Genomic DNA, 20437 nt, shown 5'->3' on the forward strand with positions numbered 1-20437 from the left:
CCTACCTATACTGCAAAACTGAGGTCGTTGTCTGAGTCCTGGTTGCTTTGTGTCCTTTCATATGATTCCAACCAGTTTCAGCCAAGTTTTGGCTTCCACTTTGAGTTTTGGTCCTTGTTTCCTTAGAAACTGACAGATTATTCCGAACTCAGCTTCCCTTTTCAATGTGGCTGTGTATCAAAAGAAACAAGCTTTGGAACCACCAATTCTATGACAAACATAATTGGCTCAAGCAAGTGAAACGTTGATGGAATAAGGAAGATAAAAGGGTAGTCTGTGATAACCGACAACAGGAGGGTTTCATGACAGAAGTTTTATTTTCATTGCCACTTGTTTCAACTTTAGGGCAATGAATCATGAAAGATGTCTGGATGCGGTTCGACAGCAGCTGACCAAGTGCATAGCGAAGGAGTAAAGAAATGAACTAAAACCGAACCAACAAAAAAGGACTTAGTCATAGAGATGAACAGCATGGAAACAGACCCTTTAGACCAACTCGTCCACGCGACCAGATATCCTAAATTAATCTAATCCCATTTGTCGGCATTTGGCCCGTATCCCTTTAAACCCTTCCTATTCACATACCCATCCAGATGCCTTTTAAATGTTGCAATTGTACCATCCTCCTCCACTTCCCTGGCAGTTCATTCCTTACACGCAGCACCGTCTGCATGAAAACGTTGTCCCTTGTGTCCCTTTTAAAATTCCACCCCCCCACCCTCAAACCTATTCCCTCCAGTTTTGACCTCACCTACTCTGGAGAAAAGACCTTAGCTATTCACCCTGTCTATACCCCTTGTGATTTTATAAAACTCAGTAAGGTCTCTCTCGGCCTCCGACATTTCGGGGGGGAAGAAAGCTCCAGCCTATTCATCCTCTGCCTTAAACCCTGCAATACTGGCAACATGCTTGTAAATCTTTTCTGAACCCTTTCAAGTTTAATATCTTTTCTATCGTCGGGAGACCAAAATTGAATGCAGTATTCCGAAAGTGGCCCATCTAGTGTCCTGTACAGCTGCAACATGACCTCCTAACTCCTGTATTCAATGTTCTGACCAATAAAAGCAAGCGTACCAAACTCCTTCTGCATTACCCTGTCTACCTGTGACTCCCCTATGAACATGCTCTCTAATGTCTTTTTGTTTGACAACACTCCACAGGCTTTTACCATTAAGTGTATAAATCTTGCCCTGATTTGCCCTACCAAAATGTAACACCTCACATTTATCGAGATTAAACTCCATCTGCCACTTCTCAGCCCATATGATCAAGGTCCCTTTGTACTCCGAGGTAACTTCCTTTGTCCACTACACCACCAGTTTTGGTGGCCTCGACAAACTACTAACCATACCTCTTATATTCGCATCCAAATCATTTATACAAATGACAAAGCAGTGGACCCAGCACCAATACTTGCAGCACACCGCTGGTCACAGGCCTCCAACTTAAAACGATATGGGCACATGTGGCACTGTGGCTCAATGCTTAGCACTGCTGCCTCACTGTGTCAGGGACCTGGGTTTGATTCCAGCCTTGGGTGACCACGTGGATTTTGCACATTCTCCCGGTGTCTGCTTGGTTTCTGACAGATGCTGCACTTCCTCCCACAGTCCAAACATGTGCAGGATAGGTGGATTGGGCATGCTAAATTGTTCGTAGTGTCCAGGCTTGTGCAGACTAGATTGATTTGGTGGCCTTGATGTGTGCTTTTTGCAGCAGAAGAGAATGTGCTTCCTGTCTTTTCCTCGACCTTGGGAGCCCATGAATTGTACAAAAATGGACTTTGTCTTAATTTTTTTTTTATATATGTTTTCAGTAATTATTGTATATGGAGCTTACACCTTTCGCTGGAATTTTTGTAAAAGTAATAGTGACAATAAATTTCTTCTATTTGATTCTATTCAGATTTTCCTTCCCCAAAAGATATTAGTGAACCAGATGGGTTTGTGACAATAATGGTTTCATGATCTCCCATTTTTTAAATTTGATTTTCAGTTTCACCATCTGCCGTTTGTGATATTCAAACCCGGAACATTAGCCTGAGCCTCAGGATTATTTGGCCTAATGGCAGTACCGCAACGACACCACCTCTGACACACTTTTTTTCAGACTTGTTTCAGCATGGTCTTTTTATTGGTCTCTGATTATTTATAATCATTTTGTCATTTTAAGTTCAGGTATATTTTAATGAGATTGCGTAGCTAGCACATTGCCCTGTCTATAATGACCTGAGTTACGCTCATGGATCACACTCCAGGCATTTTCCACTGATATTCCTCAATTTCAAGAGTTACATAAAATTTATTGGTGTAATTTCACTTCAGGAAATGACCAAGGAGGAGATGATGTAGATATTTTGGATTTCTCATGCTTTCTCATCCAGATTCTGGAAGATGAAATATTTTTTCTTCTCCTCTGTCTCTACAGGATAAAAGGTCTTACTTGGATATAATCCATAGCTACACAGAGGTCCATGGCACTGTTCATGGAACTAGTACACTCCACCTTCCTAGCTATGTGAAAAACCATGGGATACTGAGTGGACGTGATCTACAACTTCTCTTAAGGGAAACAAAGGTACAAAGTGTGATTTGCTTCTCTGCTTTAGAATACAAATGTACATACAAGGAACAACATATTATGAAGACGTAATATTCTGATAACCTGTTTGTGCTAATCCAAACTGAGTTCTAACGATCATTATTTTGAAATTTACAAAATTATTTAAAGAGGAGTAGATTGGTAGATGTAAAGGCAAAACAACCCACATCTGGAAGTGATGGAAGGTACTGCCTTTTATTTTTTCAATTTCTGTTTGATTTTATAAAATAGCTTTTTTTCTAATTTGGAAATGAGTTTGTTCATCTTGATTTGTATAGAGTTTCAGATATTAATTTGTGACTTGTTGGCAATATTTTTGTTTTTAAAAAACACTGCTTTGAGAAAACACATGTTCTATTGTTAACTGCAGGGAATGCCTCAGTCTGAGCTGATTTTCTTTTTGTATTTAGATGTTCTCAGTATGAAGCTGTAAGTCAAAAATACTGTGCAGTAATGAAGCTGTTCAACTGTCATATCAAGTTAGATATCTGTAACAAGGTCAAACCAAGTTAAACACCACTGTGCTATTATGACATAATAAAATTAATACCATACACAGGATTTCCAACTTCAGTAGGAATGTACAAATTTTCATTTCTGTTCCATTGTCCTGTTTTACTGAAACCCACACAGACTCTACATATCGTAATCTCTGTCAAAATTATTCAACCACTACTATTTCTTTCAGGGAAAAAACACCCTATTTTATGTTTTAAAAAAAAAACTATTTCACATGCTAGATATTCAAAAGCAGAAAATGCTGGAAAGCTATAATGAGATTGCAGACATGCTGAGCGAATAGATGCAAGCAAAAGTTCCAATAAGTTATGATCTCAGTCAAGACCAGCAATTTTTTCGTTTGGAAAAGAAAGCCAAAGTCCCAGTTATTTACGGCAGGAACTAATCCACAAAGTTCCTCTGTTCAAAATTATTTTTTTTTACTGTATGAGCAACCACCCAGTCTGTAAAATGGAGAATCAACATGCATTAAACATGAATTAACAGGCAGGTTGCTGTCAATTATAAATTGTCTATTAAATGGAAGATACAACTAAGGCAGATCTTAAAAATTATTTTGCTATCCATTCAGCATGTATAGAAACATACAAAATAGGAACAGGATTAGGGAGGAATTTCCTTACCCAAAGGGTTGTGAATCTGTGGAATTCCCTGCCCAGTGAAGCAGTTGAGGCTACCTCATTGAACATTTTTAAGGCAAAGATAGATTTTTTGAACAGTAAAGGAATGGCAGAGCAGGCTCAGTGGGCCAGATGGCCTACTCCTCCTCTTTCTTACGTTCGTGTGCTCTGGAACATTTGACCCTCTTAAGCCTGCTCTCTTATTCAGTATGATCCTTAGTCCCTTATTCTGGATTTGCCGCATACTCTTTGATCCATTTAACCCTAAGAACTGCATCTCCTCCTTGAAAATATTCAGTGTTATGGCTTCAACCACATCTGGCAGAGGATTGCAGACATTCAACACATTCTTGGTGAAGTATTTTCTAATCTCCGTCCTAAACAGCTACCACATTTCCAGAGACTCTGACTCCTGGTTCTGGACTTCCCAGTCATCGGAAACATCCTGCTTTTAATCTGCCTGGTCTTGTTGGAATTTTAGTTTCCTGTGAGATTTCTTCCCTCATTTTTGTAATCTCCATTGAATATAGTCAAAACCAATCCAGTCTGTTGTCATATGTCAGGCCTGCCATCCTATGAACAGTCTGGTAAATTTTTGTTGCGCTCCCTGTGTGGCCAGAACATCTTCCTCAGATAAGGAGACTAAAACTGCATGCAATATTCCAGGTGTGATCTCACCAAGGTCTGTACAGTTGCAGCGAGGCAAATCGTCTCACTATGAATGCCACAATAGCATTTGCCTCTTTCACTGCCTGCTACACCTGCATGCTTACTTTCTGCAACTGTTTTACGATGGTGCCTAGGTCTTGTTGCACCTCCTCCTTTCCTAGTCTTGTGCTATTGAGGAGATAATCCACCTTCCAGCTTTTGCTACCAAAGTGGATAACCTCATTTATCCATGTTATACTTCATCTGCTCTGCATTTGCCCATACTCAATTTGTCTAACTCACACAGAAGCATCTCTTGCATCCTCCTTGCAGTTCACCTGCTCACTCATCTTGGCAATATTATTTAGCTCCCCCATCTGAATCATTAATATACATTGAGAATAGTTGGAGTTTAAGCACTGATCCCTGTAGTACCTCTCTGGTCACTGCCTGTTACTTGGAAAATGAGCTGTTTATTCGTACTCTTTGTTTCCTGTCTGCAAGACAATAAATTATTATTCTGTTCTATTAGCCATGATAAATGCAGAGTGACAGGTAAGTTAGGGGGCTGGGTCTGTGTGGGATGCTCTTTAGTGGGCCAATGCAGGCTCAATGAGCTAAATGGCCTATTTTCACACAGTAGGGATTCGATTATTCTGATCCAAAATCATTGAATACAATATGGATTGCTATAGGATGCCAAATCAAGAATTGAGGAACCTTAGCAAGACAAAGACAGTGGTCAGATGGAGAGCACAGTGAATATTGAAAAGACCAGCAACAGGAAATTCACAGTCCTGCTTTCGGACTGAACAGAGATGTTCCACAAGTCGGTCATCCAGCCTACATCCAGTCTGCAATGTAGAGAAGACCGTATCCAGCACCGATTTTTCCTTTTTTTTGGGGCCCTCTCTCTTGAGCTTTGATATTGAGCTTTCTTGGTTGCTAGTTCCATTGAAATTGCTGTTTCCAGAGCTTGCTTTAAGTCTTGTTTCCTTTTTGTCTTTAATCTCTTCTGAATTTCTTCACATCATAAAATATACACCAGTCTGTGTTCCTCACAACATCATTTTAAGTTGCCTTCAAAGATACGACATTCTGCTATCATCTTTCATTGTAACAAACTGGGAGCTAGACTCACCATGGTATTAGTTGCATTTGTTGAATCTGAACCTTTCAGCAATCACTAGTGGTTTTGGTGAAAAATTGTTGTGTAGGATTCCTACTATTTCCTCATAAGGTTTGGAACTCTGCTTTCTGAGCTGTACCAGATTTCTCAGGAGATTAAAAGTTTATTAATCAAAACCCACACTCCCACCCCCAAAGTCAGGAATTTGGGGATGGCTATATCTTCTTCTGTTTTATTAACTTGAATAAAATAATGGGCATATCACAGTGCGTAGGAGTTCCAGCTCTGTATTTTCATCATACAGTTCTGTTGATGCCAGAATTTCCCACCATCCTTTTTCAAAAAATGGGAGGGCCTCCGTAGCACAACATAGGATGAAAACTTTAGCATTGACTTGCCTCTTCCTGTTTAAAACGAGAAATTTCTGAGCCTGAGATAACCAGGTGTAGAGCTGGATGAACACAGCATGCCGAGCAGGAAGGCTGACGTTTTGGGCTAGACCCTTTAATTTCTGAAGAAGGGTCTAGGCCCGAAACGTCAGCCTTCCTGCTCCTCTGATGCTGCTTGGCCTGCTGTGTTCATCCAGCTCTACACCTTGTTATCTCAGATTCTCCAGCATCTGCAGTTCCTACTGTCTCTGAAACAACAATTTCTGAGCCTACCTTTTTTTCCTTTGAGTCTACACTCCTTGCTTAAAGTACTTATTTCACTGTAGACAACTATTTACAATGTGTTCTTTCAGGGTGGAGCACGTGGCAAGTTTCTTCTGCACTGTTCACCTCTTCCCTGGGGTCTTTTTTTGAACTGACTGTATCTGCTTCAGTGCAGCGATGATGTCTTTTGATTTCTTTCCTTTTTATCAAAATAATTCCATGATTTGCAGTTATGAGCACCAACTTAAATGCCTATGGTTTTGAGTCTTGGATTCACATTTTTTTAAAAAAAAAATCAATTGAAGGTCTCTCTCTTGCTCACCACATACACAGATTCTAAAGTGAATTTTCTGTAGCTCTAAGGCAGACCCTGGATAACACAACCGCCCACAATTTGACAATTGCTCAAATAAGCCATGTATGTTGCAGCAAATCATTGAATTTTAAGACACATACTTTCAAAAGACTGTCACAAGCTTTTTATTTGATGCATGAATGCTTCATACCAAGGCAGAATGTTAAAAGCTTACAGTACTGGTCCCTCATCTTGTTTTTACACAAAAAAATTCTTTGTAAAACTTTTTTTTTATAACCTCTTGTTAGATGAGGATTCCTAGATTTATGCTAGAATTAATACCCATAAGCTTTTGTACCAATGTATTGGACTGCCATTTCGGCAGCTTGTGCCATTTTTCAGCAGACGATGGAGAATATTTCACAAGGTCTACCGCAGGTCGCCAATTATCTAGATGACTGGTAAAAACAGGGAAGACCAATAAAGAGCACTGAGAGAACTTGGACATGGTTCTTAGACATTTCGTCAAGGTGGAGGTATACCTTAGAAGGGAAAATGTGTTCCAGGCTTCCGAAGTGACCTACTTGGGCTACAGATTCAACAAGACCAGGTTACACATGTTTTGAAGATCAAGTGAGAGCAATCAAAAGTGCTCTGGCTCCCATGTTTGTATCAGAGCTTAGGTTTTCCCTTGGGCTAGTGAATTATTATGGAAAGTTCATACGTAATCTGGCCTGTATCCTGGCAGCCATGCATCTGCTATTGAAAAAGGGTCAGCCTTGGAAGTGGTCTCATAGCCAAGATGTAGCCTTTAGGGAAGTGAAGAAGCAACTATCATCTAAGGGGTTGGAACACTATAATCCCAAACGAGATCTGTTACTAACATGCGATGCTTCCCCGTATGGTATTGGACAAGTGTTGGCTGTCAGATGGCCCAATGGAGGGGAACACCCAATAGCATACGGTTCTTGGACTTTGGCTGATGCAGAGCGAAAAAACGCCCAGGTAGAGAAGGGAAGTTTGGCGGTCATCTTTGGCATGCAAAAATTCCACCAATACCTTTTTATGGACGTAAATTTGTAATGGTGATAGACGACAAACCTCTGAAAGAGTAGTCCAAATTTTGAAGGCAGGCTTAAAGAAACAGCCTATAGCTACATTCGATACCAATCTGTCCCAGTTCTTGTTTGCTGGAGCTATCCCTATAATTATGAGAGGTGGTATGATGATCAGAGTTGCTAATGAGGAGAAGACTCCGCGTCAGATTAAATGTGGTCTTCACAGACCTGGTGTGGGGTGGGGGGATTGTAGGGGAAGGTGAAATAGACTGGATGGACTATGTCGACCGTAATCCCAAACTAAACTAGTCCCACCTGCCTGCACTTGGCCCGTATCCCTCAATATTTGTTATTCATGTACTTATTTAAATATGTCTTTTAAATGTTGTAACTGTACCCACACCCATCACTTCCTCTGGAAGTTATTCCACGCATGAACCACTCTGTAAGAAAGTAAAATGCCTCTCATGTCTTTTTTTTTTAAATCTTTCTCCTCACCTTTTAAAGTATGCCTCCCCCTAGCCTTGAAATCCCTCACCCTTGGGAAAAGACACTTGCCATTCACCTTATCTATACCCCTCATTATTTTCTAAACCTCTATAAAGTTACCTTCCAATCTACCACATGCCAGTGAAAAAAGTCCCAGCCTGTCCTTGTAGCTCAAACCCTCCATTCCCAGCAACATTCTGATAAATCTCTTCCTAACCCCCTCCAGCTTAATAATATCCTTCCTATAACAGGGAGAACAGAATTGGGCACAGTACTCCAGAAGAGGCCTCCTAAACATCATGTACAACCTCAACATTAACGTTCCAACTCCTACACTCAAGTCTGAGAATTGAAGGCAAGCATGCTAAACGCCCCTTTAACCACCCTATCTACACGTGATGCAAACTTTAAAGGATTATGTACCTGAACCCCTAGGTCTGTCCATTCGAAAACACTATCCAAGACCCTACTTTTAATTATATAAATCTTGTCTAAGTGAGAGAGACAGTTTACTTCAGGGGATGAAGTTTGGTGCCATAACCACGTAAATGGCCCTGCATCAGTAAAAGATATGGTCAACATTATGTCAGATCCCATGACTTAAAGTTTGGGTAGGTCGAGGTAGTCCTGAACAACCACATGAAAGCTGCAAACTCTCAAAACGGGCCAGGACCAAAAAAATACCCGGCCCTTCAGAGTAGCCAGAAAGCTGTCAGAATCCATGGGTTCTCCCCTTCCATCTCGCGTCAAAGAAACCTTGGAGACTGAAATGAACACTGCCGGTGTCACAGCCTCGACGCCTTTACCACCTGAAGTACTGGATGAATTTCTTCCGAGACGCTCTGGGTGCAAGAGGTGGCCTGGCGCACACAGCCCATATTGAAGGCTGAGTCGGAGGAACTGGACCCAGAGCAAAAAAAAGCCCCAGGAGACACTGCAAGAAAAAGAAGTGGCCTTTGTCCCCAAACTTAGAGGGGAAGGGATGTAGCGATTGTAGCGAGGTCAGCCAGGTGGACCTCCATAGAATATGAATTCACTGATTTGGACCAGATTAACAGCCCAAATTAGGGAGCCCTGGCTGACAGATACAAACAGGAATGTCAGAGGTTCTGCTCACTCAGAGCTGGCTCTGAGGAAGCTGGGCCAGTGTCAAGTTCAATGCACGTGTAAATGAAGGCTGACTTGATGATGAGATACTGGCCTCTGTGGAGTTATTTCAGATAAGGTATTATTAATCACTAACATTTTGAAAGTTGACAAAAGGATAAATATTTGAATTTGTTTCTGCAAGGTGCAATTACTGACTTTTATTACTGTACACCCTTTTTGCAAAACCAACGAGACCAGCGTTCATGTGAAAGACTTTCTAATAGTGAATTGGTCAATTTTCAGTTTAATGCAGAAAATGGGACATCTGATGTTAACAGATATTTGTTAACAACATATTTTAGCGCCCTTGCCAAGATTGCATGAGGAGGAGTGAAATGGGAGTTTTACCAGCAGAATCTTTCGTAGCAGGGGTGTCTTTAAGAATTATTACAGAGGATAGGGAGTGCTTCCCCAACTATTCAATGTCAAGGGTGATGGAGATTGCCTGTCCACCTATCCTGCTGGGACAATGTTCAACAAGGAAGCCAATATTAATTTTCTTAAACTAGGTGAGTACCTGAGGAAGGATGATGCATGTCAGCAGATTATCCAAATAATGTTCATGCATCACAATTTCAAATCAGCGTCATGCATCTTAGCAGTGTTGCAACTATGTACACCCCATAGGAAAAGAAATTATAATCCCAACCTCGGTTCCATTCCCTGTAATAGTTCATGAGATCTGGAAATCCAGGCCATGCATAGCACAATTTTGATCCACTAAAGTAGCAGCTCCGGGTAGGAGTATGTCAAGAATTAGTGAAGAGCATTGTCACTATAAATAGAAAGGAAAAGTTGAAGAAAGGTTGGAGGAATTTCTCTGAAATAAGAATAGAAGAGTCATTATAAATAACTTCCTTGCTTTTCCTTCTATAAAATTATTTATTGAGTATGCATACATAATTACTTCTGCTTTCTTTTTCTCTTCTGGAACTTAAAGAAAATCCCTCCAGTTTTGAAATAATATTCTGATATTCTGTGCCATTGAGTTGAGTTGCAACTTTAGCCCCACTGTACTTGCATGTTTTAATATTTTCTATTAGAGCTTGTAGAGTTGTCATCTTTTTACCCAAGTGTCTGTTTGAAGGTGCTCAGCAGACTTTGTTTTATATTTGGCATCAATGTGATTGTGACTACTCTAATGCCAAACTCTTATCTGTTATGAGGTTATGGGCATGCTTGCACTTTACATCTGATCTGTACTTGGTTTCATTTTGCATTGTATTGTAAAAAATGCATTTCTCTAAAACCGAAGTTCTTTACACAATTTTTGATTTATGTAAAGAATGGCTAGTGTTAAAACAACTTGTATTTTTCCTTTTACAGTTGTTTGTCGGCCTTGGCTTTCCATATGAAGGACCAGCTCCTCTAGAAGCCATTGCTAACGGTTGTGCTTTCTTGAATCCACGGTTTAATCCACCGAAAAGTAGTAAGAACACGGAGTTTTTCAAAGGCAAGCCAACACTTAGAGAGGTGAGCTTTTAGATCATAAAGTTATACAGAGCAAAAATAGACCCTTCAGTCCAACTGACCCATGCCAACCAGATATTCTGAATAAATCTAGTCCCATTTGGCCCATATCCTTCTAAACCCTTCCTATTCAGGTACCCATCCAGATGCCTTTTAAATATTGTAATTGTACTTGCCTCCACTACTACTACTTCAACTCACTCCATACATGCACCACCCTCTGCGTCAAAAAGTTGCCTTTCGGGGCCCCTTTTTAAATCTTTCCCCTCTCAACTTAAAATTATGCCTCTGGTTTTGGACTCCCCCACCCTGGGGAAAGGACCTTGGCTATTCACCCTCTCCATTCCCCTCATGACCTTCTAAACCTTTATAAGGTCACCCCTCAGCCTCCACTCTAGGGAATATAGCCCCAGCCTATTCAGCCTCTCCTTATATCTCAAACACCCCCCAATCTTGGTAACATCCTTGTAAATCTTTTCTTAACTCTATCAAGTTTCACAACAACCATCCCTTAGCAAGGAGGCCAGAGTTGCACACAGTATTCCAGTAGTAGCCCAACTAATGTCCTGTACCGCCACAACATGCTATCCCAACTCTTATACTCAGCGCATTGACCGATGAAGGCAATGGTACCAAATGCCACTGGTTTCACCCTGCACACCTGCGACTTCACTTTCAAGGAACTATGCACATGCAACCTTAAGTCTGTTTGTATGGCAACACTCCCCAGGGCCCTACTATTAAGTGTATCAGTCCTGCCTTGATTTGCTTTACCAAAATGCAACACCTCACAATTATCTAGATTAAACTCCATTATCCTATTTGATCAAGGTCCCACTGTACTCTGAGATAACCTTCTTCACTGTCCACTACACCTCCAATTTTGGTGTCACCTGCAAACTTACTCACCATACCTCCTGTATTCGCATCCAAAACATTTATACAAGTGACGGAAATCAGTGGACCCAGCACTGATCATTGCAGCACACCACTGGTCACAGGCCTCCGGTCTGAAAAAACAACCCTCCACCACCGCCCTCTGTCTCCTACTTTCAAGCCAATTTTGCATCCAGTTGGCTAACTCTGCCTGGATTCCACATGATCTAACCTTGCTAATCAGTCTACCATGTGGAACCTTGTTGGCTGCTCTGCTTTCATCAATCTTCTCTCTCACTTCTTCAAAAAACTCAAGTTAGTAATATAGGATTTCCCAAGTACAAAGCAATATTCACTATCCTTAATCAATCCTTGTCTTTCGAAATGCATGTAAATCCTGTCCCTCCAAATCCCCTCCAACAATTTACTCACCACTGATGTCAGGCTTGAACCTTTTTTTTTTTTTTGTTTTGTTTTAATCTCAAGCAAGAAATGTTATGCTTGTTTCACCCACAGTATATGCTAAGTACTTCACATGGACTGAAAGACCTGTGTAATTTATTTCAAGTTGAAATAGTCTTAGGTTGCATATTTTCTTAAAATTTTCAGCTTCATGTATTAAGCTGCTTCTCAAAACTGACTTTGATCAACTTTTGGTTATTTACCAACTATCTCTTTAAATGTATGAACAAACATATGAAATAAAAGCAGAGATAGACCATTCAGCCCTCAAACCTCTTCTGTTATTCACTAAAACCATGGCTGAGCTGTTTTTGTTTTAAATTCCCATCTACCCCAGCTACTCCCCATTGGGATCAGTGCTTCCTTCCTTCCTTGTTTGTAATATTCATAAATGATGTAGATAAGAAAGTTGAAGAGATGATAAATAAGTTTGCAGATGACACAAAGATTGACCAGATGGTTGACAGTGAGGAGGAAGGTCTTGGGTTACAAGATGATGTAAACGGATTGGTCAGATAAGTAGATCAGTGGCAATGGAATTTAACCCTGATAAATATGAGGTAATGCACTTTGGAAGAAAGAACAAGACAAGGGAATGCTCTGTAACAGCAAAACACTAGGAAGCTCAGATGAACAGAGGGAACTTGGGTGCTTGTACACAAATCCTTGAAGGTGGCAAGACAGATAAATAGGATAGTTAAGAAGGTATATTGCGCTTGCCTTTGTCAGTCATTGCTAGATCGGGCGGCACGGTGGCTCAGTGGTTATCACTGCTACCTCACAGCACCAGGAACCCGGGTTTGATTCCACCCCTGAGCGACTGTCCATTTGGAGTTTACACATTCTCCCCCTGTCTGTGTGGGTTTCCTCCGGATGCTCTGGTTTCCTCCCACTGCCCAAAGATGTGCAGGCTAGGTGGCTTGGCCATGCTAAATTGCCCATGGTGTTCAGGGGTGTATAGATTAGGTGAGTTATAGGGGGATGGGTCTGGGTGGGATGCTCTGAGGGTCAGTGTGGACTTGTTGGGCCAAAGGGCCTGTTTCCACACTGTAGGAAGTCTAATTGTAAGTCACCAAGGAGGTCATGTTGGAGCCCTACGGAGCTTTGGTTAGGCCACAAGTAGAGTACCGCAGGGAATTCTGGCCACTATGCTATGAGATGGGTGTGATTTGTACTGGAGGGGGTGCAAAGGAAATTCACCAGGACGTCGCCTGGAATGGAGTATTTCTGTTATGAAGGGAGACTGGATGAACTTGTTGTTTTCTTTGGAGTGGAGAAGGTTGAGGGAAGATCCAATAAGGTATATAGTATTGAGGGTCATGGACAGGATGAATGATAAGCAGCTGTTTTCCTTGGTCAAAAGGTCAATAACAAAGGGGCCTAATTATAATCTGAAAGAATGATTAGAGGGGATTTGAGGAAAAATGTTTTCACCCAGAGGATTGGGGGGGTCTGGAATGTACTGCCTGGAAGGTGAGAAATCTCAACCTTTAAAACATACTTGGATGAACACTTGAAGTGTCATCACATTGGAGACTACGGGCCTACTGTGGGAAAGTAGGACTAATGCAGATAGTAATATATTTTCGGAATACAGACTTAATGGGCTGAAGGGCTTCTACTGTGCTTCTATTACTTGCTTCCTGAATGAAACCAGATTCTATCCACTTCTATCGTACAAAAATTCAGTAACCCTGCGCCACCACCAGATACAGAGTTCCAAAGTCTCCTCGCCCTCTGAGGGAAAACTTTTCACCTCTCCTCTGCCCTGAAGGGTCTACCCTTAATTTTAGACAGTTGCACCACAGAAGTGCCAGACAATGATCATTCCCAGCTAGAGAGAACCTTGACATCCAATAGCATTACCTCCACTGAACTCTCCACTATCCAACATCCTTGCAGTTACTACTGACCATAAGCTGAACTGGATTAACTATATAAATACCACATCTCCAAAAACCGGGCATAGTGCTAGATATCTGTCTAGTAACGAGTAACTCACCTGCTCATTCCCAAAAGCCTGTGCACTATCTGCAAGACATAGGAGTGTGGTGGAATAATCGTAGTATGGACCAGACCAAACCCCCTTTAAATATAACAAAGAGATAACCTAGACCTCCTGTCTTATTTAAAGACAAGTTTAAGGTGCTGTGTTACAGAAGTAATTTGATTGGTTACACTTAGCTTTAAGCAAAACCCTTTACTTTAACCAAAAAGTAAGAATACAAACAAAAGAAAGGAAAATTGAAATAACTATATTGGAAAACTTAACAGAATAATAAATTATTTAACTACTAACCAGCAACTAATTCAAAATAGCAACATCCTAGGGCAGCAAGGTGGCTCAATGGTTAGCACTGCTGCCTCACAGTGCCAGGAACCTGGGTTCGATTCAACCCTCAAGCAACTATCTGTGAAGAGATTGCACATTCTCCCTGTGTCTGCGTGGGCTTCCTCCCACAGTCCACAAATGTGCAGGTTAGGTGAATTGGCCGTGTTAAATTGCCCATAGTGTTCAGGGATACGTAGATTAGGTGGTTTATAGGGGGATGGGTCTGGGTGGGATGCTCCGAGAGTCAGTGTGGACTTGTTGGGCCAAAGGACCTTTTTCCACACTGTAGGGATTCAATGATCAATGATAAACACACCTTGGCAAAGGCAAATTCAGTGAATTAATTTGTCTTACATGTGATTCTGGTAACAGGTAGAGATGCCAAGTCTTTAGCTGTAACAGAGAGAATGATGTAGCACTTTTGGCAACCAACTTCAAAAATCCCAGCAACTGCTGAAATCTAAACTAGAACCCTGGTTCTGTGGGAGCCTGACTCCACTCCATTCATGCTGCTTCTGTTGTTCCAACTTCTTTTTTTAAAAAAAACACACCTTAAGGCCTCAGGCTGTTTTAACTTAATAGTTTGGAGGAGACAGCTCATCACCTATGACTCAAAATCTCTTCAAAGAAAACCAGGACAAAATACATTTCTTAAAACTATTGTATTGTCACAATCCCCACCATTCTGGATGAGTGTAGCTACCATTGCACTCAAACTTGACACCTTCCAGGAAAATAGAGCCCATGTCATTAACACCACATCCACAAACATGAACTCCCTCAACAGCTTGATTGATTGTCCCATGTACCAAAATACAGTGAAAAGCTTTGTTTACGAGCGGTACAGGCAGATCACAGAAAGCAAAGGATGTGCAGATCAAAAGGACTTGGAGGCATTCAGGTTACATTATTTGATGCTAGAGTCTATTCAGTAGTCTGAATGCAGCCAGAAGGGAGCTGTTCCTAAACCTGCTGGTGGTGTGTTCAGGCTTGTATATCTTCCACCTGATGGAAGAGGTCGTAGGAGGTCATTACCAGTGCGTTTTTGATGATGTTGGCTGCCTTTCTGTGGCAGTGCGCAGTGTAAGTAGAGTCTTGGATGGGAGGCTGGTTTCTGTGATGGTCTGGGCTGTGCACACCACCTTCTGTATGTTCTTGCAGTCCTGGTTAGAGCAGTTGCCATACCAGGGTGCTATGCACCTGGATAGTATGTTTCGTTGGTGCATCTGTAGAAGTTGGTGAGGCATCTTAAGGACATGAGGAAGAGTCACCAGACCCAAAACGTTAACTCTGATTTTCCTTCACAGGTGCTGCCAGATCTGCTGAGCTTTTCCAGCAATTTCTGTTTTTTTTTTTTTTATTATCCATCCCTAGTTATCCTCAAGAAGGTGGTGGTGAGTTGCTTCTTGAATTGCTGTGGTCCATTTGGTGTGGGTAGATCTGCAATGTTAGAGATGGAGATCTAGGATTTTGACCCAGCAACAATGAAGGAATTGTGATACAGTTCAAGTCAGGACAAGGAGTAGTTTTATGCTGGATAGCAGCAGTGTACCATCTAGAAGATGCATGGAGAAATTTATCAAGGCTGCTTATACAGCTTCTTCCAGATCTGTGAATACTGCCACCTAGAAGGACAAGGGCAGCAGACACTTAGGAATACTACCCCCTGCAATTTTCCCTCCAAGCTGCTCCTTGTCCTGACTTGAGCTATATCACAGTTCCTTCATTGTTGCTGGGTCAAAATCCTGGATCTTCATCCCTAACAACTTGAGTCTGCCCACACCAAATGGACAACGGCAGTTCAAGAAGCAACTTGCCACCACCTTCTCGAGAATAAGTGGGAATGGATAATAAACAAAATGAGAAATTGCTGGAAAAGCTCAGCAGATCTGGCAGCATTTGTGAAGAGAAATCAGAGCTATCGTTTCGGGTCCAGTGACCCTTCCTCAGAACTGATAGTAGCTAGGAAAATGTGCAGAAGATAGAGTTTGGGGGAGGGGGGAACGGAGTAAATGATAGGTGGGGTTATAACCCAAAGAGAGAGAAGAACAGTTGGACAGACAAAGGAGTGGAAAAGCAATCTGACTATGAGAGTGAATAGCTGTTAATGGATATTGTTAGTGGCTAACAACAAGTGGTGCGTAATGGCAGGCTGTGTGATAACAAGGCCGTGTGTGTGTGTGTGTGTGTGTGTGTGTGTGTGTGTGTGTGTGTGTGTGTGTGTGTGTGTGTGTGTGTGGGGTTGGGGGCTAGGACATGGGAGAGTTGAGGCCCTAAAAATTATTGAACTTGATATTGAGTCCAGAAGGTTGCAGGGTTCCAAAATGGAAAATGAGGTATTGTTCTTCCAGCTTGCGCTGAGCTTTGCTGGAACACTGCCGCAAGCCTGAGACAGAGATGTTAGCCAGGAAACAGGGTAGTGTGTTAAAGTGGCAGGCAACTGGAAGTTCAGGGTCTATTTTTTTATGGGCAGAACGCAAGTGTTCTGCAAAGCAGTCACCCAGTCTATGCTTCATTTCCCTAAAGTAGAGGAAACAACATTGTGAGCAGTGAATGCAGTAGACTGGATTGTGGGAAGTGCAGGTGAAGTGCTGCTTCACCTGGAAGGTATATTTGGGCCCTTGGATACTGAGAAGGGAGGAGGTAAATGGGCAGGTATTACACCTTCGGCAGTTGCTGGGGAAGGTGCCATGGGGCTGTGGGGGGATGTTAGGAGTGAAGGAAGAGTGGACCAGGGTGTCCCGTAGGGAACAGTCCCTGCAGAAGGTGGACAAGGGAGGGTGGAAAATATGTGTCTGGTGGTGGCATCTCATTGGAAGAAGCATTTGGCGGCTGATGATCTTCTGAACATGGATGCTGGGTGAGAAGGAGAACCCTATTGCTGTCGCAGGAGGGAAGAGAAGGGGTGAGGTCAGAAGTGTGGGAGATGGTTCAGACCCAGTTGAGGGCCCTGTCGACGATGGTGCTGTGGAATCCTTGGCTGAGGAAGAATGTGGACATTTCAGAGGTTTCCTTGCCGAAGATGGCCTCATTGGAACATGTGCGACAAAGACCGAGGAACTGGGAGAATGGAATGGAGTCTTTACAGGAAACAGGGTGTGAGGATGTATAGTCCAGGTAGCTGTGAGAGTCAGTGGGTTTATAAGTGGCTATTAGTGGCCAGTCTATCCCCAGAAATGGAAACGGATGTCAAAGAAGGGAAGGGAGGAATCGGATACCCCAAGTGAAAGAGGGTCGGGTGGAAATTGGAAATGAAATTGATTTAACATTTCCAATTCCAGATGAGAGAGAGAAGCAGCACCGATGATATCGTTGATATATCCGAGAAAGAGTTGTGGTGGGGGCTGGAATAGGACTGGAACAAGGAATTTCCACCTACTCCACAAAGAGATAGGTATAACTGGGGCCCATGTGAGTACCCGTGGCCGTCCCTTTGATCTGAAGAAAATAAGAGGAGTTAAAAGAGAAGTTGTTGAGGGTGAGGACGAGATCAGCCAAACGGAAGAGAGTGGTGGTGGGTGGGGATGGTTCAGGCCTTTGTTCCAGAAAGAAGCAGAGTGCCCTAAAACCATCCTGGTGAGGATGGATGTGTAAAGGGTTTGCACATCCATGGTAAAGAGGAGGCGGCTGGAGCCTGCAAGCTGGAAATTCCGAAACTGGTGTGAAGCATCAGGAATCACGGATGTAAGTGGGCAGCGACTGGTCCAAGAGAGAGGAGACCAAATCAAGGTAGGAAGAAATCAGTTCTGTGGGGCAGGAGCAGGCAGAAACAGTGGGTCTGCCTGGGCAGTCCTGTTTGTGGATTTTCAGAAGGAGGTAGAAGTGAGCTGTGCGGGGCTTGGGGCTATCACATTGGAGGCAGTCGGGGTGAGATCACCAGACGAAATGAGGTCATTGACTTCGGCAGAGGTATCTGAGAGATGGCACTCGGCACATATCAAATGCCAATGTCCATGGGCTTGCGGTGCATCTGGTACCCATAGAGCATTCCCCAATAGACTGGTGCCCAGTCTCTTCCTACAGTAAACAACAAACTGAATTCACCAGTTAACTGTTCTGATTCCCGTGTCGAATTTCCTTGACATTGAGCTTATTTGGCAAGATACAAAGCTGAATATTAATGAGGTGGGCTGGACAGTTAGCAAGGTATTTAACAAGCAATAATCCTTATTTGACAACTCTCCACTGCCAAGTGAGAAACTCACTAGTCAAAAGCAGAAAAAATGGAATGAGTTGCTCCCAATTTTGAGACCAACCTTACTGGGCTTCTTGTCAGATGTTGCCACATCTCGCCATATTCACATTAGTCAGACTCTTATAGGATTCTGCCTATCCATTACGCATCCTCTTTACAAGATCCTGAATAATCTTGACACACTTCAATCAAATCACCCCTCAATCTTCCACACTCCAGTGGAAACAAGTCCAACCTGTCTAACCTATCCTTAACCTACTCATTTTCAGTGTTAATTCGATAAACCTCTTCTGAACTTCCTAAATGGCTCTGTGTCACATTTTGTTTGTTAAGGCTTCTATGAATCATGTTGTGCTTTTACTAGATTAAAAGCTCTATATATTCAAATTGTTGTGCTTGTTTTTCATTGTAATTTTACCCTGATTCTACTACTGTGCTAACAAATCCAATGTATTCTTGCAGTTGACTTCACAGCATCCATATGCAGAAGTGTTTATTGGAAAACCTCATGTCTGGACTGTTAACATTGATGACCCAGCAGAAGTGGAGCATGCAGTGAAGGCTATACTTAATCAGAAGGTAAAATTATCTCTGAAAGATAGGTCGGGAAATAGGCTTGCTTTTCATTTATTTGATTATGTTGAAATAGAATTAGAAATCAGTTAATTCATTTTGTAATAAAAACAGTAAATTGAAACTGACTTTCCAGAAATGTTGATTTGGGCAGAGACAGCAAAATATTTGGGGAAAGACAGTACAGCGTGAGCAGGAAAGCTAGTCAAATATTTGTTATTTGAAACAACTGCCTGAACTTGCAGGTCCTGATATTTCGATAGCCTGACAGTGATTAAGACCTACACAAACTGGAATTGCACAAGAGGACTATGTGGAATCCAAATTCAGTGGACTTCATGGAATTGCCTGGGAAAGTAAGGATGCTAATGTGTAATTCCCATGGAGTCCAATCCAAAATAATCTGTTAAAGTCTGAGGCATCCACTTCAGCATAACTAATATTACCCAGGAAAAGTTAGAGAATCGAAAACCTAGTGTAAGTCCTGGGTAGCTACTGAACTAACTGCATCCTTCTAAACTCGCCTCATGCCCCCCTCTCTCTCCCAATGATAACACCCCCAATTTTTTTATTAACTACTACCACCCTCTGCCCCCAAAGAACATATCCCACAACCCAATTGCCACCTCTACATCCAATGGCCTCAACCTCCGGGATCCAACCTTCAACCTGGGATGGCGCTATCCCACCCTCTCCCTGCCAGATTGAATATGCTTCCCTGTAAACCCAATGACATCCTGCCAAACCCAATACCACTACTCCGGCCAGCCTGACATCTTCAACCGACCTCCCGTCCCCAGAACCATGACCTACCATAAGCACGCCATCTCTCATCTGACACCCTACCCACCTAGCCACTGCTGTCCTAAACCCTCCGCTTACATTGTGGCACAGTGGTGGTGCCCCTACTGCTGAGCCAGGGGGCCTGGGTTCAAGTCCCACTTGCTCCAGAGGTGTATAGTAACATCTCTGAACAGGTTGATTAGTCAATATCTGCATACCTTCTCAGGACATATCAAAGTGTCTGACTGTGCTACTAGACATTGAAATCAGAGAACATGACACTCTGCTGCAAAGTGGAGTGTGGTTTGACTCTCTTCCTGTCCTCCGCCCCCAGCAAAATATCTTGCAACACGATAAACTGTTTGATTTCAGGCACACTCTGCATTTCTGAAGGGAATTGTGTGATTAGAATTGCTGGCAAGAAACATTGACCTCAGTCCTAATGGAATGAAATGGGAGTAAAGTGTCAATCTCACTGCCACCCCTCTGAATATTTTTGGTCAGTAGAGTTATGCAAATAAATTGTATACATCACAGTGAGTAATTTCATGTTAAATCTTAAAAATGTCCTTGAGCAAAAGTTCC

At 42.3% G+C, this 20437-nt stretch overlaps 1 protein-coding gene across 2 annotated transcripts in view; it reads left to right on the forward strand.

Moving 5' to 3' along the window:
• The window catches only part of mgat5 (alpha-1,6-mannosylglycoprotein 6-beta-N-acetylglucosaminyltransferase), a 108553-nt gene that overhangs the window by 69547 nt on the left and 18569 nt on the right, over positions 1–20437 (forward strand). Inside the window, exons 10-13 of one of the 2 annotated variants that reach the window (XR_007262458.1) lie at positions 2428–2577; positions 10488–10634; positions 18959–19075; positions 19315–19425. Coding sequence is in view for 1 of the 2 variants with exons in the window: in XM_048598852.1 (XP_048454809.1) it covers positions 2428–2577; positions 10488–10634; positions 18959–19075 (414 nt within the window). In the remaining variant the exon portion in view is untranslated. The remainder of the gene's footprint in view (positions 1–2427; positions 2578–10487; positions 10635–18958; positions 19076–19314; positions 19426–20437) is intronic. The other variant, XM_048598852.1, reaches the window with a different exon arrangement.

Source organism: Rhincodon typus, chromosome 7 (assembly GCF_021869965.1).
Source record: "Rhincodon typus isolate 14 chromosome 7, sRhiTyp1.1, whole genome shotgun sequence".
Taxonomy (NCBI): domain Eukaryota; kingdom Metazoa; phylum Chordata; class Chondrichthyes; order Orectolobiformes; family Rhincodontidae; genus Rhincodon; species Rhincodon typus.